Genomic DNA, 23,238 nt, shown 5'->3' on the forward strand with positions numbered 1-23,238 from the left:
TCACGTTGCCACGTCACATCAGCAACAGCAACAGCAGCAACAGCAGCAGCAGTAACAGCAGCAGAACCAGCAGCAGAACCACCAGGGGCATTGCACCCGGGTGACGTCACGAGGGCACAGCGTCATCGACCAATTGGAGGAAGTCGTTAACCCATTAACCAGTCAGTCGGCTGCTCGTTCCACTGCGGTATCGTGACCTCCTCGCTATCCACCAATCGTCTCGCCGACACATCGCTGCGGTCTCACGTGACTTGTCATGAGAGACCTTTTTCTATTTTCTTTTTCTTTGTTTCATTCGTTTATGTATATATATATCTTTTATTATTTCTTTTTTTTTAATCATTTATTTCTTATCTTGGAAAGTTTTGTTGTTGTTGTTTTTTTTTATCGATTATCGAAAGTCACGTAATCCTAAAAATATGTTGTTTTTTTAATTTAAATTTTACTACTATCATCTTTTTCGAATTTATTAGGTATCATTTTAGATATTAGGGGTTTGAAAGTATTTTATTAGCTGCCACGTGAATGGATGAGATCGTAAGTTAGCAAACGGGGGGTTGAAATATGTTTTAGGTTGTTACCTATGCGAAATAGTAATTTCGTGTTAAGGATAGGGGTGTGGTAAAAAAAAGGGTATTCCCTTGATGCATGGTGTAAAAATTATTAAGAAAAATAAGGGGGTAGGAAAAAGACTATATTAATATATTAATTATTTATCTATCATGTCAGGGGTTAAATAATATGAAAGTAATTGTGATAAATAAAGTGAAAATATGATTGATAATTTGATAATAATGTTTTCCTTAGATAGGTCAGTGACTCTATTAGGGTAAAATGAAAAGACAGTAAAATAAAACGCCCCATTGGCTCGTCAATCAGGTGAGTCGTACACAAGGTCATTGTGTAACCTAAAGTGGCTGGATCAGGAAGGAAGGAAGGAAGGAAAGGTTGCACGAGTAAATCGGACTCTCGTGTACGTTTAGTATAGTCTTTCTCTCTTTATACATGTGTGTGGGTGTTTGTGTGTGTAGTAGACTCATGGTATTTTCGGATACGCTTAGCCGCACGATGGGGGATGATTATTTATAGCTCATGCTACCCGTCCTACCGTGGGACGATTTTAGAAACTCATTTGGCTATCTTCGCCTTACTTCGCGTATTATCAAATTCCGCGTTGTCCTTCTTTTTATATTTTTTATTTTTTTTATTATTTTTTTTGTAAATTGTGATACATCTTTAAACAAAGCTTAATTCAATAATTAATATAATTGTTTATATTACGAAATATTTATTTGTAGTGTCAGTTTTGATTATTATTTATTTTATTAATATTATTGTCATTTTTATTTTTATATTTATTTTATATATATATTTATATATTTATATATAAATAAATAATGCAATTTAATTATATGTAATAAAAGGGTTGTATAAATTTTTGATACTTAAGTATTACCGTCACAGCAACGAAAATTCCGCTAATGCGCTAATAAAGAACAACCTTGTTGTTTGCATATAGCAACCGTCAGGGTTGCGTCAGGGTTTCGTCAGGGTTACGTCAGGGTTATGGCGACAGCAGCAAGTAAAAAAAAATAAAGACCGTTTTGAATCTACGTTAAATTCAATATAGGCCCATTTTCCACCAAAAAAAATTTAAAGTTTATCGTCTACAAAAGATTTGGTACTGAACAGAAACTCTGAGTCAACTCTGACGCAACCCTGACGAAAACCTGACGAAACTTTGACGCAACCCTGACGAAACCGTGACGGTTGCTATGTGCAAACAACAAGGTTGTTGTATGCGAACAACAAGATTGCACTTTATTGGCGCATTAGCGGAATTTTTGCTGCAATGGCGTTATCTCGTAAGTCCCAAATTTTTATATAATTTATTATATTAATTATATAAATATAATATAATATATAATATATAATTGGGTCCTATTTCTTCTCATACTGTCTAAGATAAAAAGAGAAAGAGAAAGTCACATTCTAATAGTCTGTGTCTATTTCAAGAATAGAACTAGCAGACACCGACAAAACTAGTCGTTGATATTTCTAGAATACACCCCTCCTCCACCCACAACCCCTACCCCTACTCCCCTTCCTCTTCAGAATTTTTTCTTTTTTCTTTTTCTAACAAGAACGATTAAAGTAAAGAAATGTATCAACCCTAATTCGTTCATTTTAAAGTTTGACTAGAATGAGATCAAAGGAAACGTATGAAAGTTTTCTAATAAATCGTACGTGCTGTTGGCTGGATATAAGGGGAAAATAAAGTACACATGTATCTGTGTGTATGTGTGTATGTGTGAAGAAGAAAGGGTTAGGAAAGAAGATAAACGATTGTAGAAAAAGGTGTGGAAACTAACATCAGTCTCGTATGAACATTACGATCGATCAAAAGAAAAATAAAACTCACTCATTGAACGTGTGTGTCATAGTTTTACTATTATCGGTTAAGTTTCTATGTGTTTTCTATGACTAGGTATGAATAAACTAATAAAAATGTGTGTGTGTGTGTGTGACAGTATGTATGAATTATAGGATAGAAAAAACGTATGAATGAATGAATGAATTTAACCGGGGGTTGTTTTAATTGATTTGATATATATGATGATGTTTGTAATTTGTTTTCAATAGAAGAATAATAGATCTAAGAATAGAAATAAAAAACAAAATGATGATATTTAAACAATTGTTAAATTATAGAAAAATTTGTCATGAGTGTCGAGTATTTGTGTATTTTATTTGTAATTATAATATATTCGTTCAACCCTTTACTTTTTGAGATAGTTGAAGGTTTATTTAGAACTCTATCGCAACTTTGGGACGTAAATCTTGACGCAACCCTGATACAACCCCCTTTTTTTTTGGGTTTTGTCAAGAAGAAAAATCTTCATAGGACCCCAGGCATGGTATCTGGGTAAGTGTTGGGTTCAGCCCAAATTGTAAACCCTGATGCAACCTTATCTTTTTTTTTATTATTTTTGTTTTCTCAATTCCTTTTTTTAATTCTTTTAAGAATTGGGTTGTGACATAATCCAATAATCCTAACACGTGTGAGAACCACTGTTAGAAGGACCTAACGAGAAAACCCCAGACACCAGACACTCGAGTATGAACAAAGCGAGTGTCCTCGAAATTCCACTGGCATCGTTCGTCTATTTTGCGAACCCATCAACTCTTGCGTCTGTCTCTTTTTGATTTTTGTTCCGATACGTCGTCTCAGTCACTTCTTCTGTTCTTTTCTTTCCCTTTTACTACCTTCTTCCTATCTTTCACTCACCCTACCTCAACGAACCAACCAACCAACCAACCAACTAACCCCACTTCTTTTTCTCACACTCTCTCACACACAGTCCAGTTTCTTTTTTTTCTCTCTCTCTTTCTTTTCTATCTTTAGAAGAACTCGTTGAATGGCCCTTAAGAAAAGGGCGTGGGTGTGGGTGTGGGTTTGGGTGAGTGAAAGGTCAACATTCGTTTGCTCGTCAAAGTAAACTTTTACGAGATTTCATTTTTTTTCTTCTTCTCTTCTTTCTTTCTTTATAATGATTTTTTTAAATTTTACACATTTTTGTTCACTGATATACAATATTTTTATTTTTATTAATTAATAATAATGTTGTTAAAACTTATGATTATTTATTACGTTATTTTTGTTGTTTATAGAATAAAGAAAAAAATAAAACGTGTATTAAAATTAGTTTGTTAGTCCACTAAATTATTCATCAGTCTCGTTAAAACAGATGTTACTGTTTTTTTTTTTTTTTTTTTAACAATAATTATAGTACGATAAGAACAAAAAAGGTAATTAGAATTATTATAATGGCTTATTCATACTTGGACTCTTAACCCATTTTATTATAATTTTAAAATACTAATTTTTATTTTTATCTTTTCAGTAGTAGTACATATTAGCAATATAACAAACAAAAGTTGATGCATTTATTGTATCATAAATTTTGTTATAAATTGCATTTTTTGTTTAATTTATTTTACAAATATTACTATAATATTTATATAAAAAAATAAAATAATATATATATATGTATATCTGATGCAACCCTGACACATATATAATTCTTCTGTGCGTGTGTATATCACTGAACTCCTTCTAAACGGCTGGACCGATTTTAATGAAATTTTGTGTATATCTTCAGGTGGATTCGAGAATAGTTTAGATTTACAATTTGGTCTAATTTAAATTGTTCATTTAATTAATTTTTTTATTTATAAATTGTTATACGACAAGTTTATAGGTTGAAGTTAGTCAATATTTTTTATTGAAAACTCACACGCTATTGAATGATCGAATTGTGATGACGTTAGATATTGTAATAACTTTTTAATACAAATTTAAACAAATTAGGTATAATACTTCAATGATGATATCACTAGAATGTTACTAGAAAAAAAAATAAACAACTATACCCCCCTTTAACTCTGGTATCTCCAATTAGAGTTACGTCAGGGTTACGTCAATCACATTATAATAATTTTCTCTGACAGATATAATATTTCAAGTATGATATCACTAGAATGCTAATAAGAAAGAAAAAAAAAAGAGAAAAATAGCCCTTTTAACTGGGGTGTCTCCAATTAGGGTAGGTATAGTTATTAGACACACACGAGGCTTACACTGTGGTTTTTTCTTCGTGGTAAAGTTGCAGCTGGGAGCTCTGGGCTTGTCCTATTGATCGCGTTCTCTATCTATTACCTTTCTTTCTTTTTTTTTTCTTTCTTTCTTTCTTTTATTCTTCTTGTATCTTTTTCTAATTCTCATTTTCCCCCCTTTTAATTTTTTTTTTTTTGATCTCTTTGACAAAGTCACGCACTCGAAAACGAAGTAATAGTCACGCAATGACAACACCAACGTTCTTCCGTACCAAAATTTCGAATGCATACTCTGACAAGTTCAATACTTTTCAACCCATTCATGTAAAGATAATTAACAATTATTTAATAATTAAATAAATAAACATTTTCTTTTTTGTCATGTTGTTCTTAATGATTACTTACTTTGATCTTTGATAAAACGAAAATGAAATTTCAATGATAAATATAAACGCATGATTTAACAAAACAAATTCATATCTGTGTTACACGTATTATACTTTTATTCTTAGCACAGATTCATACACAAACACACACACATACATAGATACATATATACATATACACCTGTATATGCAACATTGATACAATATACATGTGTGTTTAGGGTTACGCAGGAACATTCCAACGTAATTATCTCAACGTAATTAGCTCGAAATTGGCTCGCACGAGTTAACCCAAAGCACCACCACTACCACAACCAACCACCACTACCATTACCAACACCAATATTATCACCATGATGGTACTAGAAGTGTCACGATATAATGTTCATATCAAATTATTCATTCTTGCGTGATAATACTAACCTGAGAAGAAGATAATAAATAATTCATTTAAATTGTTGTTGTTGTTGTTGTTCTTTTTTTATAGAACACAAATTTCTTAGAGAAAAAACAAACAATTTATCAATGAATTAAATTAAATTAAAAAAAAAAAAAATAAAAACAAAAAAAATTGTGTGGATCAAAGTATCGATAAAAGCTTCAAGCAAAATGGTCACATTACAAGTCAAAGATTTTAATGTTCAGTTTCAAGATTGAGAAAAGGATTGAAAGAAAGGAAAAAAAATGGAAGGGAAAAGGGGATTGGAGTTGGGTGGGGTGTAGGAAAAATTGTCGAAAGAAATATATGAATGACAGAGAAGGGTGGAATGGTTTGAGTTTGGGGTGGAGTGGGGTGTTAACAATAACCGCAAAAGTCCTTTGAACGACCGACTTAATTATCAGCAACGAAGTAACCACGCGAGTGAAGTACCTAGCCCAAGAGTACTCTCACTTCTCCCTTTGTTCTGACCTCATTAGGTCTTCCTTGTTTAACTTCCAGGTCATACAGAAGGGTCGCCAAGAATCCGAATGAAAAGAATATAAAGAAGGGAATGACGTTAATTAAGAAGAGACTATGTCGAGATAGAATTGCAATGGGTTGTTGTGATGGTGCTGGGAAGGTAGTAATGGGGGTGCTAGTGGTAGTGATGGGAGTGGTTTTGGATAGGTGAGTGGATAAGCAACTAATACTGATTCATAATGTGGTGGTGGGGGTGGTGCATAGTCAAGTATTGTATATATATATGATAATCGTAGATGCATAAGATGCAAAATGTTGATCCTACTAGAGAAGACTATGATGTTTTCCATCTTTCAACCAGGTGGCCAATGGCACTCTTGGCAAGCTCAGTTGGTCGTTGCGATTACGTCTTTAACATACAAACCAGTGTGTTTTCCATCTTCAAATATTGCGCAACCAAATCTACTACCACCACTACCACCATCTTCACCACCTTCCTTCTTCTTCTTCTTCTTCTTCGTCTTATTCTTATTCTGTTTCATTCTAACTTACCAACAAACACACTTTGGATCGAGAATCCGAAGGTTGTTTTCTGCGAGCCACATTTTCGTACCGAGACATACTTTCCTTTTGTCGATCACTTCTGGAACACATCCAAGGTACCTTGACTCGTAAACCGCGTACCCAATTAACTATCTTCGATGAAGAAATCCCCCTAAAAAAAAAAAAAAAAAAAATAGAAAAGAAATAGACGGGGGTGACTTGTTCAATTTCGTGACGAAGTTTCAACCAACACACTCACCATTTTTATTCCAATTTTTTTTTTTTTTTTTGAACTCTTGCAGTATACCACACACACACAAATCATGCTTGATGTCTTTAATTCGACCTTGAAAAATTAAAAAAAAAAAATTTTACGATACTTGAAAATGTTTGTATGTAAAATGTTTGTACATAAAAAAAGAAAAAACAATTATGGAAAACATGGGAATGTTTGAAACAAATTTTAAGTCTTTGAAATGAACAGAATGATATTTCAGAATGAATTAAAATTTCAAGGTTAAATATTACAATTAAACATATACTGTGAATGTTTTTTAATTTGTATAAACAATTCGGATGAAAATGATAAAAATTTAATTGATAAAAATTTCATTCTATTCAAGTAATCATTTGATTAGGTTCATTTAATACACATAATATAAATATATACATACTACAAGTATGTCTGTGTTGGTTTTAGCGTTAACACTAACCCTTTTGGGTATTTGCTTATTTCACACTCACTCTTTGAATATGATATATATATGAAATGTAATCTCTCATCCCCTTTTTAATTAAACGTAGAGGGTGGGTATACTTTAAACGTGGAAAGATTAAATATTAAAACATTAAAGCCTTTTTAGGGGTTGGGGTTGGTTGGTTGTAATGGTTGATTAAGATTATAAAAAGGTGGTTTTGTTTAAGTCAACTTTGTTTCAAATAATTAACGAATCGTCTTTCTCTGTGTGTGTATGTGTGTGTGTGTTTGTCTTATCTTATTATTAATAATTTTTTCTTTTTATTTGAAAATGTACAAATGACATTGTCCCATTGACATTAGCACACCGACATTTTGTCGTTCCGTTTAAACCACTACTGCAAAATACAAGAAAAAATATCTTTTGGCAACTAGCCAGTTTCTTTATTAGCGAGTTTCAAACCGTTTTAACCGATCGAACTTACTTTAAAATACAAATGATTCTTGTATGTTTAATAAAAAAAAAAAAATATACAAAATGATTTGTATAAAAAAAAAAAATAATGGTAAGAGTATTAAAAACGTGATTGAAAAAAAATGATTTATTTCAATGAAATTATATTTAATAGGGGTGCGTCAGGGTTGCTGTGATTTACAATCAGTCAGATACACACGTTTTTAAAGTCAACGAATTACCTTATACCCCCATCTGTTAGAATCTTATCGAACTACCAGAGATAATCATGATTCTTTGTTAATAAACAAATAATTCGATTATAAATTGAGATATAAACTATTCTATCTTTCAATTTGAATAAAACTGTACATTGTGGGTAAAATTTGATTAAAATTGGTTTAGTAGTTTAGGAGTCCATTGCGGACAAACAACGTGACACATGTAATTTGTATAAATTAAGAAGAAGATAAGATTTACTTTCAAATACGAATGATTCTTGTAAGTTGAATAAAAAATATATATATTAAATAATTTGTAAACAAGAAATTATGGTTAAAATATTAAAAGTGTGATTGAACAAATGATTTATAAAAAGAAATAAGGTTAGGTACGATTATTAGTAACGTGAATATTTAAAAATGATTCATTTCAATGAGATTACATTTGGTTTACTTTAAAACAAAAATTATTATTATTAACTTAATCAAAAATATACAAAATGATTGATAAAAAAGAAATGTAAATACGAATATTTGGAATGTGATTGATTAATATTATTTTTCTTTTTCTAGTTGGTATTTTATTATTTCAAAAAATGAATTAGAAAATGGAAACATTTTTATTGGTTGTTTTTTTTTTCTAAAAAGAACTGAGCTCGTTAAAATGTAATCGTTTGTTATTTAAAGTTACATCACATTTATGATATATTTACAGTTCCCCCTTCCCCCTACTCTTTCCCACGATTTCTCGTTTTATTATTATCTACTTTTATTATTATTATTATTATTATTGTTATTATTATATATATATGTTGATAATATAAGAATGAAGGTGAAAAAAAGAAAAAATATCTGACGTGATTCTGAAACTTCTCACGGATGTTATAAATTTTTGTCGTCGGCCTTGACACGCATTTCAATAAGAGAGTAGTTGTCGCGCGTAGAAAAATGAAAAATAAAAATGAAAAATAAAAATAAAAATAATAAAAATAAATAGGTAAAAGAGTATAGAAGAGGAACGTCGAGGGAACGTGACGAATAAGAAAAACGAACGATACGATTCGGCATACGTTGAATTCTCTCATGAGGATTCTCAATCATCGTTATCGTTAATAAGAATTTTATTTTAATTTTACTTTTATTATTATTATATTGTTATTACATTTCTTAAAAGTCAGGGTTGTTAAAAATTAATCAAATTAAACAGTAGATATATCATATTTTTATAAATGAAAATATCAATATAAATTGTACTTGAATATTATTCGATTCGTATCAAATATGTACGAATTTAATTGTAAAATAAATAAAAAATAAAATAAAGATGAAAAGATTTCAATATAATAAAAAATACATATGAATAATTTAATCAATTAATTAATTAATAAAAAATAAAGTTGTCAATATTATTTAGAAATATTAGAAATTATAAAATATATAATATTGTAAATTATATTTTGTAATATAACTCGGTTCGTATCAAATGTACGAGTTTAATTGCAAAATAAATAAAAAAAAAATAAAATAATAAACAAAATTCCAATATAATAAATAATAAGTATAAATAATTATTATCGCGTTATTTATTTAATTAAAACAAAATGTTGTCAATGTTATTTAGAAATAATTGGAAATTGATTGATTTAACATACATGGATTGAATTTTTATATTATATTAATTAATATAAATAATTATGTTTATTTTTAAGGAACCAAATTCCTATGCAGCGAGGTGATAGCATTGATAAGGAGCGAGGTGGACGATATTTGTCTACAAATTATAAATTTCGAGGATCTGAGTTCTCAACCACCACCCCAAGCTGCGATTCCACCACCGAGCCAAGCAAACAACAGGCTTGTCACACGTTGTAAGTAATTTGTTTTTCTTTATATTAAAATTATATTATTTATTTATTATATCATTTAATTGATCTTGTGGTTTCTTTGAAAGATCCTCTCCTCCCCTCCTCCAAAAATAAAAACAACTTTTGCGTGGTTAATAACAGTCAACTGTCGTCCTCGTATAAACTGATTTTTATTATTATGATTGAGAAATTGGGGTCAGGATTTAACCGCATAATGAGTCCTAACTACGATCCTGCAAAAGTTTACTAAAAAAAAAAAAAAAAAAAAATAAAATACAATGCGAAAAACGTTTACTATTCGCATGTTCTTTCAAATGAATTTAACATAAGTCGATATTCTAATAGAAATACACGCACGTATACACGTGTACATTATAACAAAAATTCTATTTTCTTAGTTACAAATAATAATTGTTAATATTTACAAATAATTACATAAGTGTTTTTTTGTTATTGTAATAATTACAAAAAAAAACAAAAACAATTTAATTAAGGATTGTATTCAACTATCGTACGTTTAATTCTAATTAATTGTTTATTGCAATAATTATTCATCCAATCATTGGCTATTAATTTTATCCCTTTTCTTTCCGATTGAATGATTCGAAACAAGATGTGTATACGTGTGTGTGTGTGTGTGAGTGTATGTGTATCATTTCAATTGAAATATCGAAAATTAATTTTCATTCTGACTATCAGTAAACGTATAACAAAATATCAAATATGTTTTAATAAAAAATGAAATAAATAATACTAAAAATTTACACATTTAAAATGTGCAATGAGATTTAAAAATTATTCAATGTAATAAAAATGCATATTAATAATAAACGTACACATAGTACATAATAAAAAATATATTTAGAAATTATGGATAATACTAAATAATATAAAAAAAAAGAAAAAATAATATTAAACAATTTTAAATATTTAAAAAAATTAATATAAGTATATCACTTAAATCAATTTGACTAAACTACATTTCAAATACAATTTGCAATGCAATAAAAATTAATATTATAAATATTTAACTAATACATAGAACATAATAAAAAATATATTTATAAATTATAGATAATACTAAATAATATAAAAAAAAGAAAAAATAATATTAAACAATTTTAAATATTTAAAAAAATTAATATAAGTATATCACTGAAATCAATTTGACTAAACTACATTTCAAATACAATTTGCAATGCAATAAAAATCAATATTATAAATATTTAACTTATACATAGAACATAATAAAAAAATATATTTATAAATTATACATAATTCTAAATAACATTAAATAAAAAAAAAATAATGTTTAAACAATTCTAAATACTTAAAATAAATTCATACAAATAAATCAGTGATATCAACTTGACTAAATGACATTTCAAATGCAATGTTCCAATGTAATAAAAATGCATATGTGATTAATAATAATAATAATGAAAAAAAAAACAAACATACACATACATACTATCAGGATAAAAATAATATTCAGATTATAATAGATAGATAAAATAGATATAGACGTAGATTTTTTTTTCTTTTTTTTTTTTTTTCTAAAGATAAATAGATATATAGAAAATGACAACCAACGAACACACTTACGTCGTCAGATTTTATATCTGGAAGAAGTTTGCTTTCGTTAAAACTATTTTTAGATTAGTATGTGTCCGAGGTAAGGATGATGTGGTCGGGTTTGTTGAATAGTGTGTGGTGGCACGCCTAACAGTTAACCCTGACCCGATAATAAATGTTATGCCCTCGAATAGGAAACTATAGTCAATCCTAACGTCGTTGTTACCTCGACAAACTTCCCTCAACCCTTCAACTTCTAACCCCCTCCCTCAATGTATTCTTTTTTTTTTCTTCTATTTTTTTCCCAATCCCCATCCCCCTAAACAAATCGAGTAGTGTTTGGACAACGCGATTAATCGATTCTAATGTCCACTTTTTTTCTTCTTCTTCTTCTTCACACACCAATGTCTAATCGATATTTGTTTTGTTTTTTTTTTTTTTTTTTTTTTTTATGACGAATTCGTAATGCGAATTCGTTTCAATGTGTTTGCAGTTGTTGTTGTTGTTTTTTTATATTTATATTCATGATTGCAATGTATATGATGATAGTGTAGACAAATAAAAAATGATATTGATGAATGTAAATTCTTTTGTGTGAGTATATATATAGGTATATGTTTATATATGGTATGGTATAGATTAGAAAAATAAAAATAAAAAATGGTAGGAACATAGGAAGGAAGATGATGGTTTTTTTTTGAGTATAGTAAAATTTAAAATATTTTATTATATTTAATAATAATATTATATATATATATTTATATAATATTTTTATTTTAATTTTAGGATGTGTAATAAACGTTACCGATATACATAGTTCATTTTTTTTTTTTATATTAATTGGGAAGCTTAAAATATATATTGAGATTTAAACTATCCTATCTTTCAAGTTGGATGAAACTGCACACAGTGTGGACAATTTTTATTAAAATCGGTTCAGTAGTTTAGGAGTTCATTGCGGACAAACAACGTGACACACAATTAAATATATATTAAGAAGATATATTATTACATTTTATTTTATATATATATATATAAGATAGAGTTGTAGAAAATTTATCGATAAAAGTTTTATAAAAAAAGGGTTATATAAAAATTAAAATTACATATACCCCTTTCTTCATCATAGTTATCCATTTGCACATTGATTTGTTGTAAAAAAAAAAAAAGAAATAAAATAAAATACATACACACATAAAATAAGATAAATCTAAGGTTAAAACGTGCTTTAGAAATACTTACACAGTTTATATAGTCTACAGTCACGATTTATTAAATTATGCAAAGAGATCATAGTACGACAGAATCAAAAGTTTTCAACTTACGATAATATAAAATACATGTACAGGTATGTGTGTATGTATGTATGTATATATGTTTTTATGGATAGGTACACGTTTCAATATGTACCTCTAATTATATAATTGATTCTATCGTAACAATAAAGGCACAGTTGCAATTTCTACAATTCTCTAGTAGAATAGTAATAGAAACATAGTTGTATATATAATAGTATAACCATAGTTCGTCCTTCTACTCGAAACTACGAGCATTGCATAGCATAGTGATCGATATACACCCTTTTTAGTCCTAGGCGTCGCATCAAGGCGTCCGATAAACCTCGATCGATATCACATACTATTATTTCGCTAGTTTTGCACCACGTTGCACCACATACCGTTGCATTATATACATATATTTAACATATATATATATATATATATATATATATATATATACATATATATTTATATATTTGATAAAGTTTCTTGGCAAAATGTTGCCAAGCTTTTGAGATACTATTTTAAATATCAATTATGTGTTTTTTTTTTGCTAACCCTTCCCTCCCCGCCTTCCTATTCTTTTAAAATAATTTTTTTTTGTTTAAAATAATATTACTATCTTTATTAAATATTATTAATGAATAATTTTATTTAAAATTAAATTAATATTGCAATATTAAATTTTTTTTTATTATTATAATATTTTCTGTATTAAATTATTATTAATAATAATTATTAATTTAAATTATAATTAAATTAAGATTGCAATTATTATTTTTTATTATTATATTTATTAAGGTTTTTTTTATTATTATTATTATATTATTATTTTATTTATTATTAATTTATTATTATTTTTATTATTATATATTAGGTTTTTATTATTATTTATATATTTTCTATATTAAATTATTATTAATATAAAATTAATATTATAATAAAATAATTTTGCGACTGGCTGGATTCGATCCTACGATTTATTAAAAAATTCATTTAATTGGAGTAAGGCGAGCACTTTATCCACTGAGCTATCACAAGTTTTGGAAATAATCAATAATAATAATTAATATTAATGTTATTTATTACGAATTTTTTTTTATAAAATACTATTTTTTAACCTGATTAGAAAAAAATCTAATTGATAAATCCTATTAAAATGTTTGATAAAAAAGTAATAATAATTTATCCTTTTGTCATGAACTAACTAAAAACGATTAAAAAAATTCTGACAAATCAATTGTTCTCTCAACTATAATTAAACTTTTGTTTTCACGAAAATTGGTAAAGTAATTATTTGAAGAATTGTTAGTAGAAAGAATGAAACATAAAATTGGTAGAAAAAAAATGAAAAAAAAAAAATAATAATAATAATAAAAGTAATAAAAAAGAAAAAAAAGCAATAAAGTTGCAGAGATATTTCAGATATAGAAAAAACTATTTGCAGATGTTACAATAAAAAATAAAAATAAAAACTTCATACATATATATATATATATATATATATATATATATGTTTGATTCATTGATCGCAATTATTGGAGGCGACGAGGCCATATTTTTATCGGACAAGATAAAACCCTTTTGGCGTTATCCCTTTAGCAAGTATATATACCTTTGGGAACTATTTAAAAAGTAGCCAATCAATCCCCACCAATATCTTTCTTCCTCTTATCCCCCCCCCCCACCCCACCCACTGCATCACCACAAAGTTTGTCGATCGTTTAAACAACGCGATATCTTCGATAAATATTGGATATTAAAAAAAAAGATAACACATTGAAGGTAAACTCTTATAAATGACGTTTTTAATAAACGATCAATGTTTCTAATACCGTATCGCGTGTATATGCACACTACCATTACTATACTTGAGATAATTGCCAACTATTATTAGAAAATCTTTTTTTATCTTTTTTCATTTCTTTCATTTCATATTACGTAACGACATTATTCAACTTATTTTAAAAATTATTAATTTTGTAATTAATTATTTATTCATTCAGTTTAAACTTAGAAATCAAATTGCGATATTAATATATTATATTTTTATTTAGATTATTTTCATTTTTTCATTATCAAATGTAATTATTTTAATTTTGACAAGACACCCTGTATATAATATGTATCTTTATATATATAATTTTTGTGTGCGTGTGTATGTTACTGAACTCCTCCTAAATGGCTGGACCGATTTTAATGAAATTTTGGATATGTCTTCAGGTAGATTAGAAAATGGTTTGGATTTACAATTTGGTCTAATTTAAATTGTTTATTTAATTAATTTTTTATTTATAAATTGTTATGTGACAAGCTTATAGGTCGATATTTGTTGTTGATATGATACTTTTCGATATATTCGATTATATATACGAATTATATATACGAATCTTATTTCGTATCTTCCACAGTGCGGCAGACTGCGCTACGATCGCTTTTAATTCTAGTTTGTCCCGACAGTTGGTGTTGCGATCAAATTCAGGAAAATATTTTGTAACTTCGTGTTATTATTGTGTTAGAAAAAATGATGTGCTAATTGAAATATTACATTAAGATTTATATTAGTGTTTGAATAGTTTTGAAGTGTGCATAAAAACTTGTTCACCTTTAATTAAAATAACGTTTGTTGGGTCCGCTAGTATTTATATCTAAATATAAATATATAAATAATACGTTTAGTTAGAAGTATTATTTTTAAACAACATGGATGAAGGAAGAAGAAGAAGAAGAAGAAGAAGAAGAAGGTTCACTGACTTATGTTTGGCGTGATATCAAACGTAAATTTGATTTTACACTTTGCCAAACGTTTTAGGTGTTCGTTCATTCGTAAGACGATCTGACATATTCAGAATTTCGGGCCACGACAATGATAACGTTACAATTTTCACACCCACGCAATATAACTCACCTTCCTACCATCCCCCTTTTTTTCTCCCTAGTATTCGATAAACGAATAAGAAAATCTCTGCAATCACAATCAACGTTTAAATAGATTTGTAAACACTTCAACACTTTTAATCAAACTCTTTATATTGCAATTTAATGAAAAAAAAAATCTAAAAAGAAAAAATAACATTGAAAATGAAAAGTAACAAACCATAAATAACAAATCTAACTCTAACTGAAACTCAATTTTTTTTTTTTTTCATTTGTGTTACTCGTACAGCATTTAATTCACGTTAATTAAATATCATTGTTTAAATAATTTGTCAATGTTTAACTAAAAATTATTATTGTGTCTATAATTATATTATACAAATGTAATTTATTTAAATGTTCAAAGGGATTGAGAAAAGTTTTTTTTTTTTTTCGACGCTCGTAACAGTAACAACCACATTTTACGGTTTTGTGAACTAACTTTTATTTATAAAAAAAAAAAAAAAAAATAAAAAACAATTACGTAATAAAAGTTGTTCCATGTTGAAAGCTAAAAAAAAAAAAAAAAAAGAACTTTTCCAAATTCTCATTCGCAATATTACAGAAAAAAAAAAAAAAATATTAAGAAAGTTGTACAAAATTTTGTCTAATTTAACAAATGCACTCGTGTAACCAACTTGCAATTAATTTTACAATTACATGATAATAATATTCAAATATGATTTTCATACATTGTAAAAAAAAAAAAAAATAAAACAAAACAAAATGAAAAAGACACTTAAGATTTGATTAACGTGGAATTGAAAGAAAAAAAGCTGTATTTTGAAAATTCGTTTTTACTAACAGTGACTAATTAAATTCAATGACGTTGACTCGAGCAGTCGACAGGGCAAGGGCGTCATTTCGTGCTGGGCTGTCAAGAACCGGTGTCGTTGGTCCACCGAGGGTCAGAAATCGGCCAAGAACACAAAGCAACTTGCCACATCGTCTCGCAGATGGGACCATTCTCGACGAGGATGCCTCTGAGAACTGGTAAGTCATATTTTCATTCAGATTTTATTTATAAACAACAATACAAAAATTCATTTATTTTTTACCCTTTTTCTACGTGAATAAGCTCAACATTTTTCAATATTGTCTATACAATGGGTTTCAAAACTTTTTAGTTGTGTTTCTATGTGATTGGGTCAAAATTTTGTTAAATTTGATCTATAAATGTGTTAAGATCAAAACTTTTCAACCTTCCACTTGGTTGACTCCAAATTTGTCAAAATTTAATTGAATAATTGTCAAATATTTATTTTTGATAATTAAATGTGTTTCAATTTGAAACAAATGAAACAGATTTGGTTTTTAAATCCTTAGAGAGAATTGTAAGATAAATTAGAAAAATATTCCTCGTTTCTCTTAAATCCAAATGTCGATGGAATAATATAATATTAATAATTAACTAGACCAGGTGTGTCGTAGATTTATTTTCACGTTTTCCCAGGTGTATACGCATAACGTATGTTAGACTTTAAAATATTGTAGAGAGAGAGAGAGAGAGAGAGAGAGAGAGAGAGAGAGAGAGAGAAATGTAGGAACATAAAACACAAAGTAATCCAATTTTCTTATACTAAGCTCGAAAAACTTTTCTATCTTTCGTCTAATTTTGTCTAACCTTACACATTCTTCTCACCCCTAACCCTTAATCCTCTGTAGTAAAATAAAATCGTAAAGAAAAAAATATTTCACGAATATTAAATGAAATCTCGTACTATGGGATGATTCTAAAAAAAAAAAAAAAAAAAAAAAAACACGTTTGTAATAAAAAAAAAAAAAAAGAAATAAATGAAATTAAAAAAATAACTGAAAAGTTAACAGGCACAAAAATTGTTAATAATCACTGTAAAGATGTTTAATAATAAAAGAAAAAGAAAAATAGGGGATGTAGAAAAATTGATAAGTTAACTTGCAATCAAAGAAAATTGCAATTGGATTTCGAATTTTCAAGGGAACCATAATTCTGTTATAGAACGTGCCGCGATACAATTTTAAATAGATTTTCACGAACGAACTACATTAAATAAAAAAATATTAAATAATAAAATACTTTGAAAAAAATATTTAAAAAACAAAAAAGAAAAAACTAAATTTCCAATGTTATTTTTTATTAAAAAAAAAAACAAAAAAAACCCCAATAATCAAATGACCACACTTGAAACAACCTGTATTTTACGATCAGATAGAAAACAAATGTTTCTTTTATCGAAATACAATTTCTTGTTTATTTTGTATTTTTTTCTTTTTTCTTTTTTTGGGTGAGGGTGATGATGATGGGTCTGAGACGAATTTTGATTGGTCAATTTGTAATCTTTTTTTTTCTCCTAACCGACTAAAAATATTCTCATTCTTCTTGTCCGTTTGTCCATCAGTCTGTCAATCTGTCCAGTTGTGTCAGTCACTCGTTTACAGTTAGCCAAAGCTTTGTATGTTCAACTCACCCCTAAATCAAACCTTCACCCTCTCACTCACAACTCTCTCAACGGGAATTCTTCTAGTTCGACGAAACTAATTTCCGTTGGACGAATGCGATTGATCGATCGGATATTCTTCGTTTGTAGCAATTCCCGGATCCGTCCATTGTCCTGCAACGATTCCAATCGGACGACCAATTTAAACCACTGACCTCTCCCAAACTTCGACTATCATTCGAGTATTTCTGATATCTTCACTTTTATCCTTCGGCGTGATACGAAAAACTTTTTTTCCTTCAACATCTTTCCATTCTTTTCTTATTTTATTATTCTATCACCTTTCTTTATTTTCTTTTGATTTTTTTTCTTTTTTTTTTTTCTTTTCCCTGAATTTATTTATTCTACCCACGTATCAAAACTTTTATTTGGTTCATGTTCAATGACAATAAAAAAATTGCTTCGTGTTATTTAAGATAAATATTTTTTATTTTTTTTTATTGGGATCTGTAGCACTTGAATACGCCATCTGGTAACTAAATTAAACATTAGAGTAGATAGGTCGAATTGCTACGATGTCACGTGGGATCTGTAGCACTTTAATACCGCTATCTGGTGACTAAATTCAAAATTAGAGTAAATAGGTCGAATTGCTACGCCACACTCCTGCCAGAAATCCCAATATATATACATGATGCAACCCTGAGGCAACCCTGACGCAAACCTGACGCAACCCTAACACAATTCTTACCTTCATTTGCCAAAGGTTAATAATACACTATGAATTTTGACAAAACTTTGACAAAAGTAAACTCTAAACCCACTCTGACCCAACCCTAAAACAATTCTGATACAACTCTAACACAATTCATACAAAATCCTGTCATAACCATGTCATAACCCTGACTTAACCCTGACAAAATGAAATAAAATCTTAAAATACACGTTTCCAAATATTTGGATATAGAATTACAGTGGTGTATAAATCTTGTATCATGAAATATGGGGGAGTGAAAAATAAATATTTGAAATGATGAGGTGAATGAATGAGAAGGGTGAGAAAGGTATGGGATAAGTTAGGGGAATAGAGAAAACATGTGACATAAACTATCGTCTTACTATCGTCAAAGGGGAAGTGGTGGAAAGTACAAGGAAAACGACAGAGAGTAATGCGATGTGTATATGACCTTGAAGACAACGGACAGACCACCACCACCTCCACTAGCAACTGTCGGTGACAGGACAGGTTCCATTCTTTCTTTGTACAAGCCACCCCCTTTTATCCACTACCCCTTTTCGTTTTCTCAAACCTTGTCTGTTCTGTTGGTCTGTCTGTCTGTCTTGGTTCGTTTGGTTCTCTCTATTTCTCACTTTCAAGGTCAATTTAACTCCTATCTTCCTTTTTTAGGCTTTTACTCACACGCGAATAGGTGAAACGATTCGAGTGGATTTTAGGATATCACGAAACTTCCACTGACATGATCGAACATACAAGCGATTAGGCTAATCTTAGGATTTCATCTTTTCATGGGACACAAGTAGTTTTTTGATATTGTTTTTTAGTTTTTTTTTTTTTTTTTTTTTTTTTTTATTAAGGAATTAATTGATGGTTGAATTTATTTATTTCTTATTTCTATTTCTATTTTTGTTTTATTATTTTTTTTTTCTTGAGGAATTAATTGATGGTTTAATCAATTTAGTTTTATTTCTATTTTTTTCTTCTTTTTTTCTTTTTTCTTTTTCTATTTTGTCAAGGACACGTTTAATCTATCAAGTTGTGGTTTGGTATTTTTTTTCTATTTTTTTTTTTCATTTTCTTTTTTGTTTTATGCTACATCAAACAACGTTGATCGCACTTATCACGAAATTTCAAGGATGATTAGAAGGAAAAATGGTTAAGGGTTAAAGGCTGGTCTAATCTTTCTATGGGATGGATGAAGGGTGGTGGATTAGGTCAACACAAGTTCCTACACGATGTGTTACATTATAATTGGTTTTACGTGCTCCACGTTGTTTCTTAATTTTTTTTTCCTCGTTGTTTTGAAACTCACGATAGTTTTTTTCTTTCTTTTTTTTTCACGCTCGAATCCTTCACGGTTTTTATTTCTTGTTCTTTTTTTTTCTTTCTTTCTTTCTTTCTTTCTATCTCTATCTCTAGCGTTTCAAGTTTGCTGATTATTTCAAGGACAAGTGTTTTTTAATCTATTACATAAGTTTTTCTTTCTTTAACGTTGTACGTCGGTCAAATGCTAGCGAATGTATCATTTGTTTACTTATTTTTTATTTCAACTATCAAGTTTTTAATATCACGAACCCTTATAATCGTGAGTTGCCCTAATCTTGGGCCCAATCATTCCCTTTTTTATTTGACAAAAGTTCCAATTATTTATTTTTCACAAACTTACTTTTCATTTTACTCAATTTGTTGATTATTTTATTCAATGAGTTGAATTTTGTTTAAATTTCATTTGAATTCATTCATTGGATTAAAAAATGATTTAATAATTCACACACACACACAGAAACACACAGACACTCACAGGTACAGATACATAAAATGAGAAAGCAGAAGAAAATGAGGCACATGAAGCACATGAAGCACATGAAGCACATGAAAAGAGAAATTAAGTTAATTTTTATTATTTTTTTTTTTTTTTTTGAATTGATGATGAATAATTAGAAATTTGTCTGAAAGTCAGAAAAAAAAAGAAAGAAAAAAAAAACGATGCGTCATCAGTGACTAATCCGTAAAACTCCATTTAAATAAACGTCGTGAAAACTAAACGTGACAAGGAATGAAGAAAAGTTTTTCACTTTTTCTGGGTTGCCAGTGTTTCAAGGCGAACCAGTGTGTAGAGTATGATAACACGCAACGTTGCACGATGAAAACTTTCATTTGCTAAGGTAACAACTACTACTATGACTACTACTACTACTACTACTACCTTGTCAACTAACTTTAAAGAAAAGAAAAAAAAACAAAGTAATCCGACCAATTTTTTTAGATTTTACAGTTAAACCATTTTTTTTTTTTCTAACATTTTTACTTTTATTATTATATTTCTATCGTAAGTTTATTTATTATTTTTTTTTAATTCAAATTGTATTTAATTTTAATCCTAAATTTTGTTAATAAAAATCATTTATTGTTTGCCAAATTATAAATTAGGGATGGATGATAAAATTATTATATGTGCCCCTAAAAATAAAAAGTATATAAAAAAAATATAATTTGACTTAATAATAAATATAATGTGTATAACTTAAAATACAAAATTTCAATAAAAGTAATTCATTTGCTAAGGTAACAACTACTACTACTACTACTACAACTACCTTGTGAACCTTGAAAAATATAAAAATATAGAAATATAATTTGATTTAATAATAATAATAAAAAAAAAATGAATAATATTCTTTTAATCAATCAAACTAATTAAAAAAATAATAAAGTATGAGAATTAGTTAACACGTTGTATTACAATTTGAGAATCGTTTAAAAGAAAACAAATTGTAAAAGTTTATCGTAAAACGTGATTGCACCATTTAATTAGAATTCGATCGTTAGTTTTCCTTTTGTGTCATTGGTTGAGTTTAGAATTTTGCGCATGGTACCGACAATACCAAACTATAGTCAGTCATCAACCAACAGCACCAGCACCAGCACCAGCACCAGCACCAGCACCAGCACCAGCAACAGCAACAGCAGAAGCAGCAAACGTTGCGTGTTTGCAAAGCTTACCCTGAAATACGTGTGGTGTTCGCGTTTCGCCTTGAAAGCACAAGTTTCCGTTGTCAGCATGACAGCAAAATCCACTACCACACAACACAACAACTATACTATAAACTAACACAAATACATACACACATATACTAACAATAATACTAATAACAATTATAGCCAACAACTCATCATCTACTTCCGTTATCCTTCAACGTTATCCTTACGCAGTAGTTTTCCTTGTGTCGTATTTCAAATATTCGATGTCTTATCTCCAAACATTTCTCAATGTCTTAACACAGGTTTTCACATTTACCTGTATGAAATACACCAGTGTTTTGTTTATGGTTTTAATAAAACAAATTTAAATAATATTTGTTCAATTTGTATCAATAGAAATCATATTAAAATTTTAGGGAGTACGCCACTGCAACAAAATTCCGCTAATGCGGCCCAATATACATCTTAAATTGTTGCGACAAATCATAAAATAAAAAAACTCTATTTAAAATCAAAAACACTTTGAAAATTCAAAACATTTTATTTATCAAGATTTAATCAACGTCAACTTCTTGCACCCAGCAGTATGTGAATCTCAAAGCTGAACAAAACGAAATTCTGCTTAACTCAAGAACAAGTTGTCCTTTCTAAGTCCCACTAGCTAAACACACTGTATTAAATTACCTATCCAAAATTTACGTTTAACAAAATACAGTTACATGTCATGGGAATTGGTACATTTTCGTATTTTAGGTTAAATTCAGTCCTGAGAAAGTAAAATTGCAAGTTAGCTCCTGTAAAAAATAAAATTGTATATTGTTGTATTTTTGGCAAATCCCAAATACGCATTTTTGTAGCAGTAAAAAATGACAAAACCTTGACGCAACCATGACGCGACCCTGACGCAAACTTGACGCAAACCCTGACGAAATTATGACGAAATTCTGACAAAACCTTGATGAAACACTGACGAAACTCTGACGAAACTCTGGCGAAACTCTGACACAACCCTGACGAAACTTTGACGCAACCCTGACGCAACCCTGACGATTCCTATATGCAAACAACAAAATTGCTTTTTATTGGCGCATTAGCGGAATTTTTGCTGCGGTGCCATGGCGTTAATACGTTTGTACCAAATTTTAACATTTACTTGTATGAAATACAGTTGTATTTTGTTTATGTATTTAATAACAAAATTTCGATAATATATCTTCAATATATTTGTTCAATTTGTATAAATATAAATCATATTAAAATAATAATCGTAATACGTGTGTTTTATGGTCCCCCTTTTTAATTATAATTCGAAGTATAGTGAATTACAGGAACTAAGGTGTCTCTGTTTCAATGAATTACCTTTAATACCAGTTCAATCTTCGTGCTATTCTGAGAATAAGAGAGAATTAGAGAAAATGAGAAAGAGAGAGAGAGAGAGAGATGGACAACCGATTGAAATTCAAACATGAAAGGAAAAAGAAATGATCTGTTTTTTCCTTTGAGAGTTTGTTCACGCCACTGTTGGGTGTGTTTTCATTTTTCACTGAATAATACAGACAAATTAAATGTGATATTCTAGATACGTTATTAATACATTAAATATGATATTAACTTGATTATTTTATTTATTAAATGGTTCGAAAAG

General features: G+C 28.6%; 1 protein-coding gene across 12 annotated transcripts in view; it reads left to right on the forward strand.

The window, feature by feature from the left end:
- sei (potassium voltage-gated channel seizure) overlaps positions 1 to 23,238 on the forward strand; it is a 129,948-nt gene that overhangs the window by 28,440 nt on the left and 78,270 nt on the right. For all 12 annotated transcript variants that reach the window (XM_089179113.1, XM_089179125.1, XM_089179117.1 and 9 more), the window contains 2 exons: positions 9,529 to 9,687; positions 16,298 to 16,448. In XM_089179113.1, coding sequence (XP_089035239.1) covers positions 9,529 to 9,687; positions 16,298 to 16,448 — 310 coding nt within the window. The remainder of the gene's footprint in view (positions 1 to 9,528; positions 9,688 to 16,297; positions 16,449 to 23,238) is intronic.

Source organism: Polistes dominula, unplaced genomic scaffold (genome assembly GCF_049000335.1).
Source record: "Polistes dominula isolate Pdom_NZ unplaced genomic scaffold, Pdom_raw_medaka contig_37, whole genome shotgun sequence".
NCBI lineage: Eukaryota > Metazoa > Arthropoda > Insecta > Hymenoptera > Vespidae > Polistes > Polistes dominula.